The 19,032-nt window shown below is 38.6% G+C and overlaps 3 protein-coding genes across 14 annotated transcripts in view; 2 read left to right on the forward strand and 1 right to left on the reverse strand.

The window, feature by feature from the left end:
* Positions 1-114: 114 nt before the first annotated feature.
* Positions 115-4,140, forward strand: LOC102222537 (glial fibrillary acidic protein-like). Its single transcript, XM_005808362.2, has 11 exons — positions 115-388; positions 624-789; positions 922-1,071; positions 1,198-1,317; positions 1,421-1,516; positions 2,025-2,159; positions 2,272-2,382; positions 2,742-2,852; positions 3,055-3,179; positions 3,297-3,554; positions 3,636-4,140. Exons 1-11 carry the CDS (start codon positions 198-200, stop codon positions 3,727-3,729), a joined length of 1,557 nt encoding a protein of 518 aa, XP_005808419.1. The 5' UTR covers positions 115-197; the 3' UTR covers positions 3,730-4,140.
* Positions 3,999-9,664, reverse strand: pgm3 (phosphoglucomutase 3). Of its 2 annotated transcripts, none has more exons than XM_023348325.1 (13): positions 9,580-9,664; positions 8,864-9,080; positions 8,595-8,779; positions 8,404-8,471; positions 8,186-8,319; positions 7,908-8,103; positions 6,837-6,994; positions 6,664-6,747; positions 6,487-6,585; positions 5,848-5,967; positions 5,639-5,761; positions 4,557-4,730; positions 3,999-4,468 (listed from the first exon to the last, which is right to left on the reverse strand). In XM_023348325.1, exons 2-13 carry the CDS (start codon positions 9,068-9,070, stop codon positions 4,379-4,381), a joined length of 1,638 nt encoding a protein of 545 aa, XP_023204093.1. In that variant the 5' UTR covers positions 9,071-9,080; positions 9,580-9,664; the 3' UTR covers positions 3,999-4,378. The 2 variants fall into 2 exon arrangements, with proteins under 2 accessions (XP_023204093.1, XP_014327711.2); XM_014472225.2 differs by having other exon boundaries at positions 9,576-9,663.
* Positions 9,665-10,435: 771 nt separating this feature from the next.
* Positions 10,436-19,032, forward strand: part of LOC102217793 (clathrin coat assembly protein AP180-like) — a 31,176-nt gene continuing 22,579 nt past the window's right edge. For 3 of the 11 annotated variants that reach the window (XM_014472237.2, XM_014472238.2, XM_023347592.1), the window contains exons 1-2: positions 10,437-10,918; positions 11,045-11,329. In XM_014472237.2, coding sequence (XP_014327723.1) covers positions 11,200-11,329 — 130 coding nt within the window. In that variant the 5' untranslated portion in view covers positions 10,437-10,918; positions 11,045-11,199. Of the gene's footprint in view, positions 10,919-11,044; positions 11,330-19,032 lie in introns of all 11 variants that reach the window. The other 8 variants (XM_023347589.1, XM_005808345.2, XM_023347590.1 and 5 more) reach the window with 4 other exon arrangements.

Raw genomic sequence — 19,032 nt, forward strand, 5'->3', positions numbered from 1 at the left:
TATAGGCTGAATGAATTATTTGACGTGAACTTGATAGATATTTGTAAGAAGATTCAACCATGTGTTGGGAGGGGTTCAACATTCTTCTGTAGCGGTGAGGTAAGGACCATGAAGAATATAAAGAGCCCTTCACTTCAGACTCAGAGGAGGAGTGTGTGACCATTTTTCAGTCTTCAGTTAAAGTTTCATCCATCATCATGAGCCACAGCCCAGAGAGGATGTCCTCGTACCGTCGTTGCTTTGAGAGCACATCTGAAAGCCAAATTCGGGTGTCCAGCCCGTCTCCCGCCCGAAAGGAGACCCGCCACAGGTCAGCCAGCTTCAACAGGAATGTAGGGTGGAAGGGATCAGGCTGCAGAGTCCTCACCAACAAGCCTCGTCTGACCAGGTGGGTCATCCCTTATAATTTGTTGCCACTTTTAAGGCATGTATACCCCATATACAAAGACAATATTAACATCAGATTTGGCTAAAGTAGGATACCAGACAGACAGATGAAGAGAAACTCTCCTGACGAATGGTCACATGAGAAACACATACAGTAAAGCAGTTTGTTAGACATATACATAGTAAATCAAGTGCCTGGGCAGGAACTCTAACCCATTTAGCGTTTCCACTTTCAGCAGTGCTAGCATGGGCACGCTGTGCTTGGATGTGACTATTGGCCATGGAGCGAATTTGGATCTGGATGCGACTGCAGCACAGAACCAGGCATTCAAGCTGACTCGCACCAATGAGAGGCAAGAGATGGTGGTGCTCAATGACCGCCTGGCATCTTACATTGAAAAGGCAAGAGGAATCCATCCATACTGGGAAAAATTGTATTCATATGTTCTCTTGCTTTGTATCACATGTCTTAGTTATGCATTTTGATTTAAATGAGAAAAACATTTCTAAGTAGTTGTTTATCTTCTGCTTTAGGCTAGAACACTGGAGTCCAAGAACAAACTGCTGGAAGCCGAGATTGAGGCCTTGAAAAGTGCCTTTGAGAGAACAGCCGGTCTCAGGCAGCTATATGCATCACAGCTAAAGGAACTGTACAGGGAAGCTGAGCAACTGAAGGAGAAGAGGGTAAGAAAAAGGGTGCATCTAAACTTATTACTGTATTTTTACATCCCAGCTTTGTTTCATTGTTTTAAATCATCTGCTTGTCACAAATTTAGCTTAAACATTACTTCCACAAACAAACCTTTCCAGGACTCATCTTTGACATCGAAGGAGGCAATGTCCTGCCAGCTGGAAGTGCTGAAGTCTAAATATGATGAGGCTCTGGAAGCCAGGAAGCAGACAGAGCGTCACATTGAGACTCTGCGTCCGGTAATAAACAAAGAAAAGATTATTAACTGTTTAATTATGTTCTTAGAATAGAAATTTGCTTAGTTTCACCCAACCTTCCAAACCACACGTCTGTTCATCCCAGGATGTGGACAAAGCCACTTCAGCTAGAATTAAACTGGAAAAGCAGCTGGAGAACCTGGAGGCTGAGCTGACCTTCCTGCAGAGAGTTCAGAAAGAGGTAACAAACACTGCATGTAGGAGTGAGAAGTGTTTAGCATACCCTTTATATTGTTATTCATGGTGTAATGGGTCACTGAAGATTATGGGTATACATAAATTAAGACTTTTTTGATTGATACAGTGAGTATGGCTATAAACACAGTCATTAACTTTGATTAAAGTTAAGTTCGATACATTTTCTGCAATGGTACATAACATTTTTCATAACTTTCATAGTAAATAGGCAAGAACAAGTTTTTTTTGCCAACTTTTTCACAAAAAAAAACCTTCACCAAAATAATTTTTCCTTATAAGTATTATATTCATTCTATGTGGAAATGTTATGCACATTTTGCATGTAAACACTTATGAAAACCTGCTGAAGACACAATTTTGTAATTATTTCTACATTTTGCATCATTGTTCAAGTCTTCAGTTTTTAGGAGAAGACCCCTTAACTAAACCATTGTTATGAAAGGAATCTGGATTAAACCGTAATTTATTTTGTGTTTCTGATCGATTGAAAGGAAGTCGATGAGCTGATGCAGCAGATCTGTTCAACGGCCTCAAAGATGGACTTAAACTTCGACCTCCCAGATCTTTCCTCTGCTCTCACACAAATTCAGTCTGAATACAACAGTATTGCTGCTAAAAATCTGCAGGTAGTATGCAACAGCAAAATCCTTTTATTGTGCCTTACAGTCGTCAATATACATGTGTATGGACAAAAACAACAATGCAAGTTTAATCCAAGCACTGGTTGTTTTCAACCAGGAAATGGATGCTTGGTATAGATCAATGTTTCAGGACATGAGCGATGCGTCATCCAAGCACGCTCAAAGCGTTCGGAGTCTGAGAGAGGAAATTGCTGCTTACAGAAAGGATGTGAGTATGATTACTTTGTTTATATTACAGTGCTCATAAACACCTCAAATTTGATCTTTCACAAACAAGAACAGCCTTTTCTCCAAGTTCGTATGCACGACTCTTTCCAGAACATCTGCTTAGTAAAATTAACCTCTTATTCCGACAGGTGGTGCCAGGAAATCTCAAAAACACGAGGAATGTTATTGTTGTACCCTCTGTTTATATCAAAGATGCTGAAAAATTATCACGACTTGTAGCTTTAAAAATAATCCTTGACAGTGTCAGGCCTTGAATTCTTGTAATGATTTTGAAGTGTGACTGATTTGTAAACATTGGATGAACTTAAATGCTGCATGCTTATCTCTGTGCATGTTAAGATTCTGAGCAAGGAGCGAGACTTGGAGTCACTAAGGGCAAGGAATGAATATTTGGAGACGCACATCTGTGACGCCAAGGAGAACCAGAAGAAGCTAGAGCAACAGTTGGAGGTAAATGACTAATGAAGTGTTGGAACTCAAATACAATTGCACAACTGATTAGAAATTAAACCATTTCTGAGTTTTAATTAAATTATTACTGAACAAAATATATTGTTAAATAACAAAAACTTGTCAGACATTGAAGATGAGATGTTTGGGGTAAAATATCACGTTCATATGAAGGCACCAGACCAGATCTCTCTGTCAACAGGAGCGCATTGAGGCAGTTAAACAGGACCTGAAGCTCTCCAAGCAGAAGACTGCTCTGCTGATGAGGGAATATCAGGACCTTCTAAATGCCAAAATGACAATGGAGATTGAGATCGCCACCTACAGGTGAACAAAGCTTTACCAGACAGCTCAGTCTCAGAAGGGAACACTGTATAAACTGGACAGCCATCACGTCAGTAGTGTATCACTATTCCTAACAGGATTGCACTGTTTGTTTAACAGAAAGCTGATTGAGGGAGAAGACAACCGTCTGAGCACCATTACTGGGAAGCTGCCTCTGACTGATCACCTGCATCTCACAAACAGCAGCCCCTCTGACCGTTTATCATCACTCACCCCCGTTATAGGGTCTTTGAAACTTGAAGGCCCCAAATGCACAGTCAACGCAGAAACACCTCCAGCTGCTGTTTCTATAGACAACCCGGGTGATGGGAACCCACAGGCAACTGAGAAGTCTGAGAGGAAGACTCTCCTCATCAGGTAGACTGTGACTTTGGCTCTAGGTGAGTATAGACAATTCATAGAAAAAAAGTCCCATTCACATTTCTACTTTTTACCCAGAACAGTTAAAACAGACGAGGACGCCTATGTGAGCGACACACAGCAGTGCACCATCTCTATTTCTGGAGCTGCAGAGGACACAGATGAAGAATAAACGTCTTGATGTGTGATGTGTTCTGATCACAAGCTGCAAAATTATGTTCCCCACGCTTTTATTACACTTTGAAAATCCTGGAAATCTCTGCTCTCCTTCACAAGGAGGAAACCATACTTTTGTATGAAATCTGACCTTTTTAATAACATACTGACTCAAGGTGCTTTAATGTCTGCTTAGAACTATGCCTCACTTCTCTGCTTATTTAGTCTTCTAATGATTCCTTGACCTGTTTTTGAAGATAACAAAATAAACAGCAAGCAAAAGCATTTCCTTATTATTTCTAATTTATTATGGAAAATTGTGGAATTTCAAGTAACATGTAAACTTTCTATTTGTTTTGACACCTGATTCAAACATGCTTAAGCCTTAGAAATAAGTTGAAACAAATGATTGGTTAACCATGCTGTTCATATATACAATGTAGTGCAACCTTGCCATCACACAGAAATCTACCTCAGTACATGATACTTTCCATGCAGTGCATATTTTTTTTAACAGTTATGAAGAAAGAGTAGAAAGTGCAGTTAAACAGTTCGACATAATAGCACCACCCTGGGAAAGAGATATATTTAACTGATTTAGAAAATGATAATCAACCGGGATTTCCTTCAAAATGTTGATTTGGCGACAGTGTGTGAGTTTGCCTCTAATGCAAAGGTTTGGGTTCATCGCCGACTCCCCCTGCCAGGCCATACACTGCAAGGCTGACTTCATGAGCCAGAGTATCCGCGCTCTCCTAAAGCAGAAAAACATCACCAGATTATTCAGAATGCTCCAATGACACAAAGAAAAAAAAAAAACATACATAAGAGGGAGTTTCTAACCTGGGTGTCTGCCTCTGCATAAACTCTCACCACATCCTCGGTGCCAGAGGGCCTCACAAAGGAGCGGGCCTTTTGATACTTCTTCACCAAGTCGTCGATGGCCTCCTGCAGCCCTGCTGGGGTCACGGCCCGCCTCTCTGCATCGGTGGTGTCTATCACTCTGCGGTCGGAGACCTTACAGAAAATAAAAATGAAAAAAAAAAAAAAAAAGAGTAAAACACAGGATGATGGAAAGTGTGGAAAGTTATCAGTGAGAGAAAGTGATCAACAATGCTCAATGGAGTATTTGCTATTCAGAGTATGACCTAAACAGATCACAGATCAAACCAGTTTACCTGCAGAACTTTGTTTAATCTGCTCCTATGAAATCATCAAAGAAAAGAAGAGCAAGACACCAAGACTCTGATTTTGTTCAAAAAATATTTGCCTTCTTCCATGTGTCTTTGTTTTTCTTTGTCACAAATGTATCAAACGTATATCTTTATATCAGATAAAGGTAACCTGAGGATGGATTGCCTTTTCAAGGTTGGTATCAACTGAATTTAAGTCTGGACTTTGACAAGGCCAATCCAAAAGACACATTTAGTTTTCTTATCAGAGCTGTGAGCATAAGTGGAAGGTCGCAATCTTATTAACAAACATTTTGCTTCAGTACTTTCTGGCAGAGAGCAGAACTCATGGTTCCATCCAGGTTGGCACCATTACACTCTTCTGCAACCTTCTGGAGTAAAGCTTTTGTAGGTCTGTTCCATGTTTTCTCCATTTGTGGATAAAGACTCTTGCTGTGATTTATAGTAGTCCAAAATCATTAGAAATAGCTTCGTAGCCATTTTCAGACATATGAGTCAGCCTACTTCATGTTGAAAAATTACTTTTTTTGTTTTTACGCAGGTTATATTTAATAATAAAACTTCTTTTAAGATGTATGAAAGATTTATGTGCTACTTTACGCTGATCTACCACGATAAACCCACATGAAATACATTACAGGCTGCCATACTTGTGAGTCAAACTGTGAAAATGATTGAGGAGCATAATTAAGGGACTGTATAATAACAGTATATGATGCTCTGTTTGCGTACCTTAACTTTAAGCTGCCTGTTCGGCAGGTCACTGTAGATGGCGTCCCACTGCTGAACAGTCATCCCTTTAATGGCCAGTATGGCTTCAATCAGCAGCATGTCAGAAATGGCATCTCCAACAGTCTAAAGAAAACACTCACATTACAAATGACACCCTCTGTCTTTGCTATACTTTTTGATCACAATTCAGTATAGTGGTGTAGGTGTACCTGGTTGATGATGTTGATGGTATTCTGCAGCAGGAAAGCAACTTTCTTCCTCTCATCGTTGATGTTGGCGTCATTGGCGAGTTGCTGGATTTTCTCTTCAGCTCCATCACTGAACAACACCTGATCACAATAAAAACACATTTCAGGTCCAAACTCCAAAGAAAATACATTTTAAAGTTCTGTGAGAAAAGGTATATCAAATGTATTTATATAGCACTTTAAGAACAGGTTTAAAACTGCTGCAAAGTGTTGCACAAAAACAATAATAAAATAAGTTGATGAAAAGAAAAAGAGAAATAATACAGGAAAAATAAATCTCTCTCTATATATATTGTTAAAATAATATGAGCAATAATAAGAGTACTAATAGGTTTTTAAAAAAAGGTAAATTATATTTTCATTCAAAAGTGTCAGGGTGTAATTAAAAATAAATTTAAAAAAGCATCCATCCAAAACCAACGTGATAGCAGCTGTCTTGCCAATCTTGACCAGGACATTTGTTTTATACACAAGATACCAACTACTTAAAAAAATAAAATTCTGACAACATAAAATTAATTCATAAAGGACAAATTCTTTCTAACAAGACTGTAACTGCAGAGCCATGAGAAAAAAACAGTTTAACCTTTGACTACTTACTGTCCCATGACCGTTTGCCTCAAAGTAGACACCAATATCAAATTCTTGAGCAGCGTGGTGTAGATGCTTCACTCCAGTCTTAGTACACTTTACGATTACCTAAATGATATTAAAAAATCTAGTAACATTTTCTTTGTGAATTCTTTGAATACTTTGTGAATAATGTCATTTTGTCACCTTCATGGTTTTCTCCAGGTAGTGAGTTGAGCTGCCATTTGCATAAGCAGTTTGCACCACTGCTATCTTCAGGTCAAGACCAGCCTGTGTGTGCAAAGAGGTATTTAGAAAGAGTTTGAATTTCTTGTTGTTTTTTTTATTTTTTTTTCACACAAACAAATTTGAGAACATACCTCATTAAGGAGCTCTTTCAGAAAGGTGCTGATGAGAGTAGCTATCTTGTCTCCATCAAGGAGGTGGAAGTCACCCTGAGAGTCGGTGTAATAATAAACTATACGGTCAGCATCGCCATCGAAGGAACAGCAGCGATCTCCAGGGTTGATCTTGATGCCTAAAAAACAAAAAAAAAACAAGGAAATAAAACAAAAAAACAAGGAAATCAGTCATATGAGATGTGGTATTTGTTGTGTTGCAATTGCACGTGCCTCACAAAAATAAACCCTTATGCGTTTTTGTAATTGTACATGACTGACCCATACAAAGTAGCTGAAGTGCAAGTATGTGGAGTGTCTCTAAATTTTTGGATTCGCAACTACAATATAATTTGGTTTAATATAACAAGTTGCTAAGGACGATGTGAAATGTCAGTTTCAACACATGAAGGCCTCAAAGTACATTTTTGGTCCCACCTGACCAGAGGATTGTCTTTCACATCTTTGTTTTAATCCCAATATAAACAGAACTTCATGTCCAGTTGTTTCAATAACACTTTTCTTTCTGGCACTCTTTCATAAGAGCCAGATTTGTGTAGTGCCAAACTATTGATTACAATATTTATAGAAACTAATCTACCCTCTGCTTACTAATGAAGTGGTTTCTGAAGTCAAACAATGGCTTCCAATAAAAACGGTGGAAGCCTATGTTTGTACTGGTGTCAATTATATTTCTATTTTTTTTCTTTTACATTGATTAATCTGTTGGCTACAAACAGATTGATCTTTGGGGATAATGAAGTTCATCACAATTTGAACTGGTTGCATAAGATTTTATTTAGTGGCATCAAAGTAATGAGGGATGCCTACACTTTTATCTTAAAAAGTTTTGAGAATCCTTAATCCTTTACATTTCACTACACAATTATGTGTTTATCCTTGTAGGTCTATAATCTAGAAAAAAAATACATTTAAGTTAATGGTTGCTGATAATAAAATGTGCAAATGTTAAACAGGTTTAATATGTGTGCAGAGAGCAATGAAAAGGTGCAGATTAACTGTTGCTCTAAGATGTGTATCCTGAGGCTGTACCTGTTGGAAGTTCCTGCTGCACTTTGACAAAGTCGGCTCCGCATTGGTGGTTCAGCTTTCCTCTGCTGCCATCATTAAAGACGGAAAGCTGCATGTGTTTTTTCAAGTGACTCTCCATCTCTCGTACCTTTATGGCTCCAATGCCATTAGCGCCATCAACACTAAGGTGCTTCTGGTCATCCGTACGATTAGACGCCTGGCAGAAAATGAAAATAAAAATGTTTTACAAACAACATTGGAGGTAGGAAACACACCCAGAACACGCCTAAAATCCTTACATTCTTGGCGAGTTGAGAGAAAGCTTGGCTGAGTTTGCGGTAGTATCCCTCCACTGTTGCCTCTCCGTATTTCCCCTGCGTGTTCTGACAGCAAACCATGTAATGCAGCTGCGGGGTGGTCACCAAACCGTAGTCTGACAGGACAGACAGACAGCGTGAGAAGGCAAATAAACAGAAAGAAGATGTGAAAACAGCAGAAACAGATATCTGACTGATACCATTGCTGTGACCACCAAGGGCTTTGACTCCATCCAGCACTGCCTGGGAAAGGCTAGCACTGCTGCTCCTACAGTCAGAGAAAACATTCACATAGACATGCATGTGCTGGATTGATTACATTTTTTCCATCTATGAATGGATGATTCATACCTGGAAATGAATCATCCGGGTATGATTCATTTGATCATACCTGGTATCTTTTCCCACAAATACGTTGGCTTCGCGGCTCATATCGATGGCCTCCTTCTTTATGATATCCTTCAGAGTCGTGAGTAACTCGTCCTGCTCTGTGTTGGCCAACTGGGTGGCATAGTCTTCCCATGACGACGTCAACATCTCTCCCATCGGGTCAATAAGCTTCACACCATTGTCCTCCTACAAACACAATGCAACTGTAAAGGTAGTGTAAAGAAGAACATTAGGAACTCTTGTGTCAGCATTTCTGATTCAACGGCTGACCTCTGGGTTGTGCGACGCCGTCACCATGACTCCAATGGTGGCTTTGGTCTTCTTGGAGCGGAGGGTGGCCAGCAAACCCATCCTGAACATGATGTGGTCCAACTTATTGGCACTGGTTCTAAAGCCAGCGGTGCCATACTGCAAAACCAACCCTGCTGGTTTAGGGTGCAGATCAGACTGCTTGCTGACTTCTTCAAAATGGGCCATCTCTTAAAAGCTGCAAACAAACAGATTAAAGAAGTTAGTTTAGTAACTTACAGAGAAAACTATTTAATTTGGATGTGTCTAATAAAACTAAAACCAAATTATCTGGCCACTTACAGAACGTAAACTATTTTTTAAAGCGAATAATGATTAAAATATGAATTCACAATTTAAAAAAAACACTAGTGTTTTCTGCTGGGTTTAATTCAATCAGCTGTATTTGAGATGAAAATGGAATCTAACAAATTAAATATTGCAAGTAAAGATTTGAAATGGGAACGTAGCATACTGAGAGGAAAAGAAATGACTTAAAACAGCCCTGAAAGCAGCACAGTGACTTCTCCCCTCAAGCTATATGGCAGGGCAAAGTATACACACACCCAGATGCTACACTAGGAGCTTCTCGCTAGTAAACTAACGTAATGTTTTTAGATAAACTCTTAACGTAAGTTAAAAAAAATACAGTTCCCAGACGGGATCCGCAGTAAGTTGTTATTTATTCACTTACTCACTGTCTGTGGTCTTCAGAGCTGCATTACAACCGTGTTAGTAGTCAATGGAGAACTTCCTGGTTCCTCTGGTTCCGCCTTCTCAGCGCGACAACGTGGCCGCAGTTCACGGTTCTTCTCCGGAAATCCCGCCTTCAGCGCTTCCGCTTAGAAGGCTGCCATATTTGTCAGGGCAAGTGGAATAGATAGATAGACAAACAAACAGATAGACAGGCAGACAGACAGACCGTTAGTTTGTAAACAGTTTTTTACAAGTTGTTTTTACTACCAATTTCCAATGAATTAACTGTTTTTGTTTAATTTCAATTAGTTTACTTCTGTTTACTTCAGACAAAGATACATACATAGAACAAACAAACGTTACTATTTATGTTATTCAACTTTGATTCTAATCTTGTTCTCAATAAAATAAAATAAAATAAAATAAAATAAAATAAAAATAAAATAAAGAAAAGAAAAGAAAAGAAAAGAAAAGAATTCTTGCCAAAAGAAATTGACAAACCTAACACGTCTAACCATAATAGATAAAACATATTCACACTATGCTATAATTAATCAAATAGAAGCGTCACTAAAATGTCGCCATTTTTAAAGAGGCTTTACAAAACTTTTACTAGGATATTCATTCATTAGAATTTTTGTAGCAAGATTTGTACTTCATTTATGTGAAGAACTTGCGTGATACAAAACGTATCACGGTTTTAAAGTAGAGCTGATTCGTAAATCCCTTTAAAATATCTATGCAATATCTATGGGATGCGACGTCTGCCCCAAAATCGCATCAAGGATCTCGCTGAGGGAGGAGCGACTTGATGGAGAGGTAGACTGGCCGATTAAATAAACAAACGAGACAAGGGAGGGGAGGGGAATATAGGAAATTCCTCTTCGCTCTTTTCCTGTTCTTGGCATCTTGCGCTGCGCAGCGTTAGCGACACCACCCGGAGCTGTGCGCATATTTTCTATCCGTGTAAGGAGCACCGGAGGCGGAGGTTTCTGAGCAGATCGACGGGCAGTGCGGGCTTCCCCGTCTAATATGAAAGCGTTTTTATCCTGATGCACCGATGCGGGAGGAGCTGCGACTCGTGGGGTGCTGATTTGCGTTTTGCATTTTTACAAACTCGGATGTGTTTTTGCACGATCCGGGAGGCCTCGCTTACACGGCATCTTTCTGCAGCTCTGTTTTTTTTTTTTTTTTTTTTAAATAACTGCTGCAGGCTGAGAAACGAGCTTTCAGTCCCCGCTGAGTGTTACATAACCGAGTGGCTTTAGCTGTCCAAGGTGCTGAACTGAGCGGTCGAACCTCAAAACGGGGGGACGAGCCGTGGGGAATACACAACCTTGTGTGAGTCTAATGTCATAGCGCACGTTTTTATCGACGCGACCTACTGATTTTTAGCGCAAAGATATAGTTCATCTGCTGTTTTATTTGGGTGTGTGTGTGTGTGTGTTTTTTTTTCCGCCCACACAGAAGGTCAAAGGCCCGGAAAGCACTGGATCCCACCTCGGAGAACAGAAGTGGAAAACTGGTGAAGATTGGTTATATTGCTCACATTTCTTTTTACTCCACGCCATCCCTCGGGGAGAAATTAGTTTCTGCGGTGGTTGATTGAGCGGAGAGGGAAAATGTCGGGGCAGACGCTCACGGATCGCATTGCCGCTGCGCAGTACCAGCTAACGGGATCGGATATGGCCCGGGCTGTCTGCAAAGCCACCACTCACGAAGTGATGGCGCCCAAGAAGAAGCACCTGGAATGTAAGTGCAGTCCTTTTGTTTTCTTTCCTCAAGCCCCCTTTTCTATTTCTCACATTTCCTTTCAGCCAACAGGCTCCACGCCGCCTTTCACACAGTCCCAGACCACATGCCATCACCGCCATTATGAACAGTTATTTTCTGGTTCCTTCATCTTAATTGGGTGTGGTGCCATAAGAAAATGATGTAGCCATGGTAATGACCCCCTTGGTGACCCTTTGTGCCTGTCTGAAGTGAGAATGATGGACATCCAAGATCTAATGTGGTGGGAGCAGGTTCTATTTTAAGATAGACTGACAAGTTCAATGAAATTCACTCTTTTTTGGGTGCAATAATTCAAAGCAATTCACACTTTTAAAACAGACTTGTAGAACGCAGTGTCATAATACTTAGAGAAGAAATCACGATTTTTGTTTTTTATGTTCCATGAATTAACAGGTTTATTTTTTATTTTTTTTAAAAAAAAGGAAAAGTAACAATTATCCATATTGTTAAAATAAAAGAAATAGAAGTGGAACAAATTTCAAGAGTCCCAGAATAAACTGAAGCAGACGACAGTGAAGCAGGAACAAGTGTTGGTAGACGCTCATGCTGTGCTCCATTTACCTCTGAAGTTAGAACTTGGATCTGGGAATGACACTCGACCCAGTTTAACCATGTCCCAGATCTAAGATAAAAACCCAGAGGGTTTTTCTTATCAATAGTGACCAGGCTAATGTTTGTTGGCAATACCAGCAAATATCAATGCTTTTCTACATGTTGTGTTCTTTCAAATACTATTGCAATATGTTCTTTAGATACATCTTTATATTTCTGTGTAAGTGAATAATCACACGAACTAAAAGTTATCTGAGGAGCAGATACACTTTTTTTTCTACTGTAGCTAGCATACTGAGTGAGGCATATTGCGTTTTGAGGATGGGGTTGGAGGAAAACCTCCATCTGCCCCATCTATAATTTTTTTAACTACAACTTTAAAATTTTTAGATTATGGAAACAGAACCTATCAAGAAACAAAATCTTTCAATAAAGCTTTTCTAATGAATACATTTTTTTCTTTTTCTTTTATACTATGTTGATCGAGCTATATCAGCTGGCCAAACCTTCATATTGATTCTAGCTTGTCAACTTTAGTTTATCTCAATCAAAGTTATTGGTGGTGCTCCTTTTGTTTCTACATTATGGCTTTCTCAACCTGTTTCCAAATAGCCAAATGTATATTTGTCTGGGGAAAGTGTAGTAGCATCATTTAGTCAGCTGACTAGGGCAGGGGAATGTTGTATGATTCGATGTGCCACACAGCAAAGGAAACTCGGAGTTTAGAAACCAACAATTAAAAACTTGGTCCGCCACTGCTGGTTAGAGGCTGTCCAAACAATTCACCTGTTAGTTTCTCCATTAGTTTGGTCAACATAGAAATATATCTGACAATTAATAAAAAACAAAAAATCACAGTCACGGTTTTATTGACACATGTAGGTTTGAGAACAGGGACCATCTTTAGACAAGTCATCATTAACCACCATCGTGACTCAAACTAAAGCTGTGGTGTGGCACTCAGAACAGATGACTTATGATCTTCTTATCTTCGTGTCCCTCTACGTTTTTCTCGGTACCTTGCCAACGCCAGACAGCCCCTGGTTTTTCGCCTCATTCTGGGGCCTTATATCCTCTGAGCCGCTCTCCTGCTGAATAATTTAATAATGAGCCAATGACTGCTCTGCATTATTTACAGAGCCAAAGGTGGCGAGGCAAAAATCTAGAAGGCACCAGAGACCAGCGCTTCCTCCTTCCTTGTTCTGTCACTGTGTGTGCTCTTACATTTTCTTCTCTTTCTATATCTGTTCTCCAGTGCAGACTTTGTCATTTTAGCAGTTTACTGAGCTGTCTGTGTTACACATCTGTTTTACTCTCCATCTCTTGCATACGATGTCTGATTTAACTCCATCCCAAGCACAAATGTTATGTTTTTTGTTGTATTTTCAAGCATTTAGTTTATTTTAAATCTACTTTAGTGCAGCTGAGCAATCTCGAATGTAGGTCACTGTGCTCTTCATTGCAATTTTTGACCAGGGTAACACAGAACAGAAAAAAAAGGGTCCAGTGGGAACAAAGGGAGCTTCAAAGAAGCAGAAAACTGCCTTGACATAACTCATACAGACTCAAACCACTTTAGCTGATCCTCATTCATTGTACTCTATTTCCAGTGCAGAATGAAGTCAAATAGCGTTATTGCTTTCTGATATGCTCTTCAGCCCTTGGAGTGGACATGCTAGAGACTGTGGCTACCATGGCAACTGATTGAGAGTTTCAGGGTGTGTCATGATGATGACAAAGGCAGAACTCTCTCACAGATGGTATTGGGCTTTGATCCAAACACACACACACACACATGCAAATCTGCTTTAATGTAAGTATGACAGAATATTCAGAACAAAAACAAGTGATTTAAACATCACAAAAATATAATAATCAAAGTAGTATTGTACAGTGATTAAGGAGTTTCACATTGGGCAGGTACATTCAGATCTGTGGTTTAAAGATATCAAGGGAGCAGAAGAGCTATAGGGTTTAGTGGAAAGAAAATCAAATCTCTTTTTCTATGTTTTAAATAATGACTTCATTACAAAGCTATATTAAGATCTGAGAGACACTGCATTTAATTACACAAATCATCTATTTTGTCACACCAAGGTATTGGGGATTTATAAAGGGAGGGTTTATATTTCTTAGAAATTCCAGAAACGATGCCTCCACAAACCAGACTATAAACATAAAACTCATCATTCAGCACTAATGTCAACAAATCTGACTTCTTCCAAAGTTGTGGTGCACACTCAATAGTCTAAATTGACCAGTATGACACAATGCATTAAATTTCAGCCCACTTGCTTTGTTGAAGGAGACTAATGTTGGACTGCTAACGGTTTAAATGCTGAATGGAAATCAATGTAAAGTAATAACGTAACATGATATTTAGCTTGTTGAAAGTTTGTCCAGAGCCGAGTGTTTTCCTGGGATTAGATGTGGCCCAAAGACAAAATAAATTCTAGTGAAAACATTTATTTCAACCCCCCCGCTGTCATGTTAGACTCAGTTGAGTTTTTATTTGCCATTTTATATGTTTGCTAAACGTGCCTTTAAGTCTGTTGAAGAAACCAAAAAAATGACTTGTTTCCATGCGGCAACAATAAATATGTAATCATTGAAATTTTAAAATGCTTAACGTGACGCATTTATCAGTAAGATTTAACTTAATAAAATTTTTCTTAAATACCAGATTGGTTACAATATCAGTTTTTTATGTAGAAACTTACAGTACATCTTATGTGTATTTCCCATGTAGATTCACAAACTAGTTATAACTGTTGAAATCCTTTTTAATTTATAATCTCATTTGAAGAGATCGTTTACATGTGTGAAGCTACTAATGTAACTCAAAAGTTAATTTTGTTTAATGTTTTCTTTTTCAGTGAGGTGCCGTTAAAGACTGTAAGCTGTTAAAATATTACCTGCAGTGGCTTGTTATCCTGGCATTTTCATTTGGAATGGAAATAAATTAGCTTGTCCTATAGGCTAAACTTAACAGCTCTAGTCCAACAGATGACAAAACTTTAACAGAATATGTGTGGAAGAGACTGTTACCATGATTCAACTAATATTCCTTTTATATCATCCATGTTCAAAAGTTTACTTATTACACATCTAAAACATAAACCTTATTATGTTCTACAACTGCTGTAGAGTATTAGCTACACCATTATTTGCATTAACCAACTTTACAAGCAAATGTTGATTTGATAAAATTTGCTTCATAAAATGTGCATGTTAATAGTGAATTTGGTTATAAATGACAAACCGCTTACATATTCTTTAGTGAGTCCTTGCAAGAGTACTGTTGAAGACTTACAGAGCTAATAGGTTTATGATGACTGGGTTTAAGGTGAAATTATTGAACACATTTTCAATTTGAATTGATTTATATTTGTCTCTTTCAAAATATTACGTAGATAATTTCAGAGGAAGTCTGTTATTTTATTTCATTTTCAGATAGTGTTTAGTCGTTAGCTCTTCTGTCCACAGTTTAGTGTGGAACTTAGGTGGACAATTTTGAATATCAAGAATGAAAAGTTTTGTTTTGCATAGCTACAAAAACAACCTGATACCTGATTATCACACCTAAAGAATTTACATTTGTAAACATCATTTCTTTGACTGTCCTGGTGCTCTTGGCTCTGCCTGAAGCTAAGCAGCTGCAGTTTGCTTATACTTTGGACCAGCTCAGCATCAACATTAGGTGTTATTTATTTTCTGGAACTTTCTGGCTACAACTGGAATGATTTGTTGTGTAACATGTCGCACAATTATCACAGCCAGTCTCAGACACAGACACACACTTTCCCAGCATGAGGCCTCACAGTTCATTCTTAGAACCCTTCTGTGGGCTGTGGATTACCGTAAGAGCCTTTATATAGCACTGCCAATCCTCATTATGCATGTGTACACACACACACCTGTTTTGTGCCAGTGTGTGTTTGCTGCAGGTGATGACACCACAACAGCAAGCATGGATTAGTGTGTGTGATATTGCCCATCAGGCAACACGTTTCTCACCTGTTAGCGGATATGAAAGCAGATTCATCGTCACTGTGAGGAGGAGTTGCATATCACATAAAATGGCTGTGTGATGCTGGATTCACAGTGCTTGTAGCGATACCAGACTTTTACCGTGTCAGTAACAATGTAATGTTGCATAACATTTCACCAATGTAGACCATGTCTGGGAGTTTATATTAGAAAAAAGCCACAAAACTGGTTAGAGGATAGAGACAGAAATTAAACACTGAAGGATGTGAATGATCAGATGTGGAAAAAGGGAATTACTAAAGAATGCAACAGTGTTGGTAGAGAAACCTTGCAAAAAAAAAAAAAAAAAAAAAGATCTCACATTGCTGCTGTCTGCATCCCAACATGAAACATCATGCTTGATTAGGAGCATTGCCATCTGGTCAAAATGTTCAGAGGTATTGGAGTCTAATTAGTTCCCCAAAGATCAGAAGAAGATCAGTGAGCATCAAAATAAAGCCAGATCAAATATTCACATCCCTTTTGATTTTAATCGTTTCTTCTTGTATTGTTTGGCCCATTTTATGCTGAAATGATTGTCATGCTGAACATGTGCTGGTGCAGATTATGATTTTAGTTTTCACCCTTACCCATCAAAGTTAGTGGAGGGGGCTAACACTATAGTTAACATAGCTAATATCAGTATAGCTGATCTGAAGTGGACTTCAGAGTAAGATTTTTTGTTTTTTATGGACCACAGTTTTATTATTTTCATGATGCCCAGAAACCATGAAAATTTAAATAAATACCTAAATGAATGTATATGATTTTACAAATAAAATTGCTTCAAATTTAACCCGGATGATGTTGTCACACATCTGGCCTCCTCGATGCAGCACAGAACTACAAAATAATTTACTAAACATGTATGTTCTCACAAGTTCTCATGAAGAAAGTGGCTGTTTTAGAAACTTGATTCAGGTCAGTGGCTGAGCTTAACAAGCACTCTGACCTGTGCTGTCAAAGAAGGCCTGCTGCAACATGTAGTTTGACTGCTCCATTCTCTTTGTAAATTCTGAACCACAGTAAGAAGTTTGTGCCTAGATGTTGGAAAGAGATGCAGCAAACAGCGATTAGAAGGTCCCAAAACATCCCTGATGGCAGCCCTTTATGCATTGTTTAAAGCTGTGTAATGTTGTTACAATATGCGTGAGTGTCTGGTGGAATAAATAACATGTTCTCTGTAGTTTGAAAATTCATTGGAGAGGCTTTTGCCATTAAGATCCCCAAGAACAATGAGGAGAGAGTTTAGGGGTGGTTTCTCACGTCTGTTATCACCTGAATAAGCCGTTTTTCAGCTTCTGATGTGCAGACTTGTAGTGGGATGTAAACACAGATCAGAACAAACAAGGACATTAAAAGGTTTGCAGTCCATAAAATAATTACCTCAGGTAATGTCATCTGTGACATCTGTACACAAGTTTCATTTAAAAGCAAATCCTTCAGTCTCTATTTTTCAAGACAGCTGAAAGTCCCGCAACTGATTCTGTAGTATGCAGCCTGAGGTGCGCACACTGCACCAAGTTTTGAAAGTCCAAGTTTTTAGAGTTAAAAAAGAAGCAGAAGTCATCCTACTTGTCAGCCAGGGAGCAGACACTAGCCAGGTATATTGAAGGAAAGGGTGTGGGGAGAACCCTTTTGCTGATGCTTTACGACGATGCCATCTGTTTACCTCGTCTGCATCTCCGGTAAATCCCCCTTGAGAGCCACTGAGCTGCCAACCAAGACCTCAGTGAAGCTGAAGTAGATGGTGAATGGAGAAATAATGCAGAAGAGAGAGTCTGTCTGCTGTCTGATGTTTGGCAGTATCTCTATGGTAAAAGTGACCACAGAATGGTGGCAGAGTACAGCATAAACACTCATAAATAATCAAAGTATAATAATGCAAAGTACTGAGGCTGCCAGCTTGAATACACTGCAGTCTTAAGTGCAGGATCAGCAAAAATAGAATTGGAACTAAGGGACATAAAATGTAGCAAGAAAATGTTTCCCCAACCACAACACCACCAGCAAACTGAACAGTTGATGCAAAGAAGGAAGGACCCAGACTTTCTTGTTGTTTATGGTAAATTCTGGTCTGAATATTGGAGATGAAATCAAGACTATTTGGATCATGCAATGTTCTCTCAATATGTTACACACTGATAATTTACTATCTACTTTTGAAGGTAGGTGCTGTAAATAATACTTTATTTTTATTTTGTCAAATGTTATGGTGAGGTTTCAGATTATATATAGTAGACAATTTCATTCAGAGAAAAAAAAATCAAACAGACAAATGAAAGCAGAAGCTTATCTGAAATAATACATTTTAGATAAGCTAGATATTGTTAATGTACTTCTTCTTGTATTGATCTCTAAAAAGGCAAGTTAACACTACGCATACTCAGACAGAGAGCAAATCTGCAGATATTGACAGACGTCACCACTAATGGAAGGAGAGGAAGGTTGTTTCACTTATTAGGTCTGAAATACTTGAACACCCTGCACTCAAAGGTATGCCAGAATAGGAATACTCCAAGGTTATAAGTGAAGGACAACAGGACTTATATGGCAGAGAAAAGAAAAAAAAATAGCTAGGCAACAAGTGTGAGAAATGGGCTAAGAGGAGTGAGAGCATTGAAGGTGTTTGGGGTCAATATGTGGCAGCAGGCTGTAGAGGAAGGTGGGCCAGGTTTTAAGGGTTGAACGTAAACAGATTATTACTAATCACTGACCCCCATGTCAGCAGACACAGAAAACAGAAACAGTTCACAATGTGTACCAGGAATGTAATATGCATAATCAGAAAATTACTTAGACCTGTACAATGATATACTAAAATAAATAAATTCATGTAAAAAAATTAATAAATAAATGAAATGATCAATGCTACTTAACCAAATATAATTGAATAACATCATGTAAAACTGACGTCAATGTGTTATTTTTCAATTTTTGTATTGAATTACTTCATGGTGACTTTACTGAAGTCCAGCCTACAATAATTCAAGCATTGGTATATCTATTTTGATATTTAAGATTTTTAACATTTTATTTTAATTAATTGCTGAACCATTTACATATCATCATAGTTTTGA

The sequence above is a fragment of the Xiphophorus maculatus genome, chromosome 15 (assembly GCF_002775205.1).
Source record: "Xiphophorus maculatus strain JP 163 A chromosome 15, X_maculatus-5.0-male, whole genome shotgun sequence".
Lineage (NCBI taxonomy): Eukaryota > Metazoa > Chordata > Actinopteri > Cyprinodontiformes > Poeciliidae > Xiphophorus > Xiphophorus maculatus.